We start from the raw sequence: 8,130 nt of genomic DNA, 5'->3' as shown, positions 1-8,130 counted from the left end.
CCGCGTGTCATAGGATTTTCACAGATAAAGTGCTATGTATTAGACACAAATGTGCAAGCTCAACGGCCGCAGCAGCAGGCAGGAGAGATTAGGGGCAACTCTAGCACAATGTGCAAATTGGTCTGCGTAAAGCAGTAAGCATCCTTAGGACGCGCTTTGGTCCCCGTCGCTGCCGCCAGTCGCACACGAGGCCGACATCGCAATGTTTATATTTGGACAACCAGCGTCCACGTATCACAGTAGTGCCATTACGCGGCGCAGAAGTACGACGCAGTTACTCCGCTTGTCGATATGGTCCCAAGGGTCGGATTTCCGTGAGGAGATAGCAGTAATCTCTCTCTTTGCCTGCGTAAAGCAGCAAGCAGTTATAAAGGCACTTTGGTCGCCGCCGCTGCCGCCAGTGGCGGCATCAGCGGTGATGTGTCGGCAAGGCAGGGCAAAGATAGTTTTTAATTGTATCATGATACAATACAAGATACTACCGCAATTATTGTATGCGATACGATATCTTCCATTTCTATCTGAAGATACTTGGATGCATTGCCAAATTTCTTATTATAGATCTATGGGAATGTAGGTACTATATAATGTAAATCCCAAATGTAACGCAGTCAGCACATGGTTGCAAGCACTAAGCACTATCAAATGGCCCGGCAGGCTTTTCGGGTCCCGCACGGTAAACGTTCCAGGTCTCAGACAATCAGACTCAGAATGTCGCAGACTAGATCACATCCCAGTTTTCGAGTCTACCGGGCCGGACTGCGGGTCGGTTAGCAGCTTGGATCACAAGCTCTCGGGATGTCCCTCGTTACGGGGGCCCAATCAAGTCACCGAGGAGGAGTGGCGCTCTGCCATCAAGAGTTCCTTGCTTCTCTCAAAACTTCAATCTGACCAGAGAGCCCACGTTGGCAGCGGACCACGGTGCTGCTCTAAGGGTGGCACTTCTAAGGAGCTCAATGAAGTTCGGTCTGTCTGCTTGCACTTTCAGTGTTAGGAAACACAGCCTTCTTGTGTATGAAGCGCGTTGACTAAGGAAATTGAGCAGATCAATCTTGCATAATGTATAAACAAGCAGTCCGTCCATAATTTCCAGCTTTCGTTGCTTACTTATATTTTGCAGAATTCTTATCATGTAACGTAGTTCAAAAAAACTGCATTTCCTGCTTCCGAGCAACAATCACGTCCGCAAAATAGCCGCATTGTGCATATGTCTCCCGGAAGCAGTGGCATCCACGCTTTGGTTCACAACATTCAAACTTACATCTACCAGATCCTTGAAATCGCCGACGTGTGAAAGCCACCAGAGGCAAGGCAACCGCATTCATACATTATTCAGACTTCCTAACAGAGCACCACGATAGAGAAACTTCGATTACGACACTATAGCTGCATCAGAATTTGTGCGAAAGACGCCACACGCATTCGTGTACGCAGCACAGTACGTCTACCACTGTAGACAGTACGGTAGCTACGAGCAAGTGTCATGACACCGACCCAACTGAAAACAAAAATATCATGAAAACCAAAGGTCCGCTACGCGCAGACCTTCGCGCGCTTGTTTTGATCGAGTCTGCGCGAGCGCCTCCATGTTACTCTGCTCCACCTATAGGGTCGCGCTAACCTCATCGCCTACCATCGCTGAAGGGCTTTGGCCGACGATAGATAAAAGCATGTCGCTCCCTTTACATTTATTTAGGCAGATTAGTGGCAGCATTATCAGCTTGAGAAGCGGCGTTCAGCCAAGGTTTATACTTTCGCACGGTGATCTCGCAACTCCGGTTTCTTGTATCTGAAGGTAGACGATACATCATTCAACGTATCGAAAATACAGATACTGATACACGTCTTGCGAGACGTGTCATGATACAGATACAAGGTGTCCAAAGAGCGTCTAAGATAGTATCTAAGATGCATGTATCTTAGAAACTGTCCAGCACTGTGTGCTGCTGACTGGCTCAACTGTCTATGCAATTACGCTAATAAAGAAACAACTGCCCCTAAATATCCTCGCTAGCCCCGTTTACATGGATACGTTAGAACCCTATCGTATTAATTTATCTTATCGAATGTACCCATACGCCACCGTTTAGGTAAATGTTCATTTTACTGTCCGGCCAGCTAACGCCATCCTATGTCATATATGAAAGTTAGCGCTCTCACTTCCCATGAGCACGCTTTCCCGATCGCGTTGTGAAATCCACCGTAGGTACCTGCAGAGTGTCTGTTAAATACCGTCAGGTTCCTCTGCATTTGTCGGCGTGGGCCAACTTACACAGCGGTTATTATGAGGAAATGTACTGTGCTGTATCACGATATTATAATTTGCGGCGTGTTGGCATGGACATTGGTATCTGAGTGCGCCCGTCTCGGCTTCAGTCCCCTCAAAGTAGACTTGACTACGTTAACGCCGCGAATAAAGTAACTCACCGATGTTACCTGAATTGTTATTGACAAAAAACACAGTATAAACGCACGTAATGTACTCACGAGTGAAAAGAAATCGCGTACGGCCTTCTTCGTAAGCCGCCATTGTTGTTTTCATTTCGCGCAGTGTGGCAGCATAGACTAAACAGAAATAATCCCAGGTGGTAGTAAATGCCTCGTCGCCTTGCGCGAATGACAGCTGAATACATTCAATGCATACGGAGTTTTAATTACCTGCATATCTTACAAGAGTTTCAATTGTATTCAAATAGTAATAAATATTACTTCATTTCTCTAGGAATTTTTAAGGTGTTCCAATTGGAGTGAATATAACTTAATACCCGGTAGGGAGTTAAGTATCCTTAATATAGTGAATATATTGATTTCATGAAGGAGTTTTTAAGTGTTTCAATTGGAGTGAATATTCCATACTTAAAGGGTTTTCGGGTTTTCAGGCGCAGCAAATATTACTTCACTTCTGGAAAGGGTGTCTGAGATGTTACAAGTGGAATTAATACTGCTCTACTTCTGAAGAGAGTTTATCGAGATCCTGCTACTTAAGGTACACTTTTTTTTCTTGCACTGAAATGAAGGCACAGCTTTCGAGCCGTGGCTTTACGACACTTGTTGACCGATGAAGTACTGCAAATGCTCTGTTCTGTGCCGGTAGCAACTTTTACCGTTACTTATTTTGTTTCCCACCTATATAGTTATATTTGCTTAGAGTTTAGATTTATTTATTATGCTTACCTGGAGATCAATATAGAATTAAATATAGTAAGGGAATTTATCTACCCATCTAGTTAACCGTCCTTTCTCGGCCAGACAACTCAGTTCAAGGAAATAAATGAAAACGCGAACTCCGCAGAAATAAAACGCCCGCATTTGCGCTTTCAGGTTCGCAAGAGCATCTGTCATTGATAAAATTCCAGGTCGCTCGATGACTTTTTTCTCGACACCATTAGCGAATGGAATCATTGACAGTACATTCTCGCCTTTGCAGTTATTATTAGCATTTCAACGCACGTTATGATTTAATGAAGAAAACAAAACTGACGGTTGTTCGGATAGCTGTAGGCATTACAATATCACGGGAGAGAAAGCATAGAGAAAAATACCGCATTCGATAAACCTCACGTGTAATAAAAACATGTTACTTGAAATGAAACGTATCATTTAGCAATAATATAAAATATATACCATACATCAACAAGGCCAAATGTCCAACATATATCGCACATTCAATAAAAGAATGCACATGAAAACAACCCAATGCAGATGATGAAAGGAAGCGCTAATGACAGAACGATGCGTGGCCAACTATAACAATTCATTTACTCGAGTGAACGATATGAAGTATCGTTTTTCTTAACATCAAGAAAACCATCGTAAACAAGAAATATAATCGACTTACGAGAACATTTCTTAAAAAAACAGCCTAGGGTGGCAGCCAAACTGCAAACTTGTGCAAAGAGATTTTACTTAATATGAGGCATTGTAAGAATTGCCTAGATCATCCCATATTCCAAAATTGTATGGAGCTGGAGTCTTTCTAAAGCAGTCCTGTAATTTCAACAAGTGGACACGCCCAATTGACACGCACAGAAAATGTGGCTGCGTAACCGACGTTTAAGTTATGCATCGTGGCCATGGGCCAGACACCATCAAGGATGCCTGGATGGTCTCCTCCTCGCCGGCAGAGAGAGAACGTGCAGGCACGCTTGCCACATTGAAGACGCCGCATTCCGGTGGGGTCAGTGTCCACCAAACCTGTCAAAGGCGAGTCGCAGTGACTATAGACGACGACTGTTCTCGCCTCCGCAACTATCCCCGTGCCTTGCGTCTAGTCAGCCGCCCATCTGCGCCAGATGTCAAAACCTTACAAGCACGTGCGCGCAAGCGCTACTGCAAGGAAACTACATGCACACGGACAAACACATAAAAGCGTTCATGTGTAAGCTTCTACGGAAAAAGCACCGATGTACACGCGCATAGCAAATAGACAGTTTTAGTTACACGTACGTAGAGACTTCACGTACGCAAACTTGAAAAGCCTACGTACTTTACGTGAACGCTCTCGGAAACGCTTTTAGCTACACGTACGCGACGCGTGACAAGAGGGACCACGTAGCTCCATCTATCGGGAAACATGAACACTGCGGCAGCTAATTCAATCCAAGATGAGTATTTCAGCCAAGCCAGTGTTGTCATGATGTTGTGCATTGATGCGTGCCGGTCATTGTTTCACAATGCCTGGAAGTGCGTTGTGCAAGCGTTACCTGCTGTCAACGTTGTCCTGGAATGAAATAGATGACCTGTTGATTACAAAAACGCAGCGAGAGCTTCTGAAAGGTTCGTTGGACGACTTGGTGTACCACTTCAGGCACGAGAGAACGTCGGAGTTGCTTTGCTATCGGTCGCAGCGCGGGCTGCTCGACATCGACAACATAGAGCCCTCACTGTTCAGGCAGCAATTTAGATTTGAGAAAGAGGATCTCAATAACTTGTTTCGTGCTCTTAAGCTGCCGGAGACCGTGAAGAGTGCTCAAAATGTGAATGTGCCCGGCCGGGAGGCGTTGTGTATTACGCTTTGACGCCTTGCTTACCCAAACAGGTGGTGAGATCTCGAAACTATATTCGGCAGGCACTAATCTGTGATGTCGAGTGTGGCGTCAGAAGTTATTTTCTACATCGTAAGCGAGTTTAATCATCTGCTTGAAGACTGCAACAGCCATGACTGGCTGTGTCCTGCCACCCTTGGAGAGTTTGCAAATGTAAGTTGACTGTTTATTTTTTTTGCAGCCTCGTGCTGGTACTGAACAGAAACAAGAACAGATGTTTTTGCTGTCTGTTTACACAACGTCATTTTGTTTGTCCCTGTATGGTACTGTGCCTTGTTTTCACTGTTATTTCAGCTTTTCTGTTTTATTGAGGACTAAAGTTGCAGCGGTAAATAGGAATAAGAAAGTTAGAAATTCACAAGCCGTCGACATGTGCCGGTATAAAATAGAGAAGACAATAGCCATAACAAGCGGGAGCATTGCGATTACTGGAACTACTCATATTCGCACATAAGACATCTATAAAGCAGTTATATCTGTCACACGCAATCAACATATTGTTCGAAAAATTATTTTGACCCAGAAATCTTAGTCTCTTCAGTTTAGGTCGAACGGCACATCACCTCAGCAAGGTTCGCATAAAATAGCCATGTAGACTACGTTACACGTGATCAGTGCAGGTTGTGTATTTCACGCTACAAGATTTCACTTAAGTACACATACATTATGGGCGATATAATCTACGACAGAGGGTTCTATGTAAGAAAGGTTATTGAAAGAACATATACCATTTTACGCTTAACTACAGCCTGAGCTTTGATCAGATTTAATTTTGTCTTGCAGGCCATCCGGAACCGTGGTGCAGCGCTGACAAACTGCTGGGCATTTATCGACGGCACGGCACGCCCCATATGCCGACCCAAAAGGAACCAACGCGACTATTTTTCTGGCCATAAGCGGATGCACATGCTCAAGTACCAGTCGGTGATGTGCCCGAATGGCATTGTGTGCCAACTTGACGGCCCTTATCCTGGAAGGCGGCATGATGCAGGTAGGTTGCCCTGTGTCTTGTGTGAAAGAACTTTGCACTGATATTTTTAAGAGACAGTCAGGTACCTGGAATGGCTTGTCTCTTTCATAAATATATCATGTTCAGGAAGGTAAGTACGGGCAAAAATTGCTTTTGTGCCAACCTGAGCCTTGTTCTCCTCCCTTTTCACTTTGCTATGTTTGAAATAGTTTTCCGCATATGTTTACACATATGTTTACATAGCTTTCTTGACCCCTTGAGGAATAGTTGGTGAGGCAAATGTTTACTTAAAGTACTAATTTTAACATGACCGATGCAGTCTCATTTTGTTAGTCAATCGAATTCCTTTTCTGTTGTTGTTGTTGTTGCAGGGATACTCCAGAGCAGTGGCCTCTATGCGAAACTGGAAAAGTTGGTGGGGCCCCACCAGTTCGTCATATACGGCGATCCTGCGTACCCACTGAAGCCACTCTTAATGAAGCCCTATGGCGGCTCTTTGCTGACGACAACGCAGTCGGCATTCAACAGTAGCATGAGTTGTGTTCGCCAGGCTGTTGAATGGGGATTCGGGAAGGTGGTCAGTGAATTTGCGTTTCTGGATTTTAAAAAGAATCAGAAATTGCTGCGACAAGAAGTCGCTCACATGTACAAAGCAGCCACTATTCTGACTAACTGTCACACGTGTTTGTACGGCAGCCAGGTGTCTCAGTACTTTGAACTACATCCACCTAGTCTACATGAGTACCTGAGGCCACATCACTGAAGTACTCAGTCTCAAACATAAGGCATTATGCTTTCCAGATTGCCTTTACCCTTGTAGAAGTGATTGTTCATAATAGCTGTCAATGTTTTTTATATGTTTAGTGCCTAACTGCACACATGTCTGAAGCTCAATGGTTTCAACGTTGCTTTGGTGTCAGCTTTCTTTTTCTGCTTTGTGGAGTCTCACTGTCAACGTCACTATTTTGGGTGGCTGCTGTAATAAAGTTGAGTTACAACATGTGTGCAATTTTGAGATGAGTTTGTGACTCTTATTGCAATTGCAATGCCAAAATCTACCGTGTTTTATTTGTTGTTTCTTACATTTTCCAGTGTGTTAATTTTGTTCAAAATGCTTTCCATGATGCTCGTAAAACTTTGCTGCTGAGCTGTAAGCATGCGGCGCTCTTCAGCCCTTTTCGAGCCTTTCCTCGGCACGTTCTTCTGCCCTCTGACGCCTTTTCTCAGCATGCTGTTCTGATCGTATGCGTCTTTCCTCCGCCTAGTCAAAGGCGCTGTGTTTCAGTTCTTGCTCTTTAAATTCCATTTCCCTAAGAGATTTCTCCTTTTCCCAGGCATGGCGCTGTTCCTCCAGTGCGATGCGCCTCGATTCGATGACAAAGTCTTTCTGCTTCATAAACTGATCATGCTTCATCCTTTTTTCCATGAAGTCGTAGTCAGCTTGGTCAAGCCCTCCAGCCTGGTTTCTTTTTCCTGTAAGATACGGCAGTGTAGGAAAATGCACCCTTAGTAAAAATGCACCAATGTGACGACACATTTTTAAGAGTGATCTTGTGCAAACAAATTTTTTGGGGTAACTCATACACACACAAGATACCATTCTTTTTTTCTGTACCTTTTTTGTACCTACTGGCATGACACCACAGATGAGAGCACTGCATTAATTTGGGACACATTTATTCATACAGACTAACGTGCCCACACAAACGTCACAAGCTGCTTTGTACGTCCACGCATATAATAAGGAACAAATAACGGGTGGTTTGGAGTGCAGAATCGAATTGGCATACTATAATAGGCATCAACGTAATAATTTATTCAGGAGCATGAGGGTTTTTTGCAGAAACATATATGAGATGCTCCTATATGTGCCAAAGTTATAATTATTGAGGTTGAGGCCAAAACAATTTAACATGCCTGCTTGGATTACCAATTCAAAATATATTTGATAGCAGTTCTCTTGTCAACGGCACATTGTGTCAGTTCGTGCCATTACTAGTATTCGCTGTTGTCAACATGCACGCAGGTGGAAATGAAAAGCCAAAAATTTTTAGCGGTTGATAAATCCAACTAAATTGGGAAAGTATTGTTACCGCGGCAGCGCGTGGACTCACT

At 44.0% G+C, this 8,130-nt stretch overlaps 1 protein-coding gene across 1 annotated transcript; it reads left to right on the top strand.

Annotated features, from left to right (window-relative positions):
* The first annotated feature begins 5,972 nt into the window (after positions 1–5,972).
* LOC142566824 (uncharacterized) lies at positions 5,973–6,778 on the top strand. Its single transcript, XM_075677709.1, has 2 exons — positions 5,973–6,036; positions 6,387–6,778. The coding sequence occupies exons 1-2, from the start codon at positions 5,973–5,975 to the stop codon at positions 6,776–6,778; spliced, it is 456 nt and encodes a 151-aa protein (XP_075533824.1).
* Positions 6,779–8,130: the final 1,352 nt, after the last annotated feature.

This window comes from Dermacentor variabilis, unplaced genomic scaffold (assembly GCF_050947875.1).
Source record: "Dermacentor variabilis isolate Ectoservices unplaced genomic scaffold, ASM5094787v1 scaffold_13, whole genome shotgun sequence".
Lineage (NCBI taxonomy): Eukaryota > Metazoa > Arthropoda > Arachnida > Ixodida > Ixodidae > Dermacentor > Dermacentor variabilis.
Note: the sequence above shows the minus strand (reverse complement) of the source record. Positions and strands in the feature narration are given on the sequence as shown.

Bases quoted from the DNA above. Each gene is read 5' to 3' on its own strand.
- LOC142566824 (XM_075677709.1), top strand. From the start codon at position 5,973: ATGTGCCCGAATGGCATTGTGTGCCAACTTGACGGCCCTTATCCTGGA. The intron at 6,037-6,386 runs GTAGGTTGCCCT...TTGTTGTTGCAG, and splicing joins TGGAAGGCGGCATGATGCAG to GGATACTCCAGAGCAGTGGC.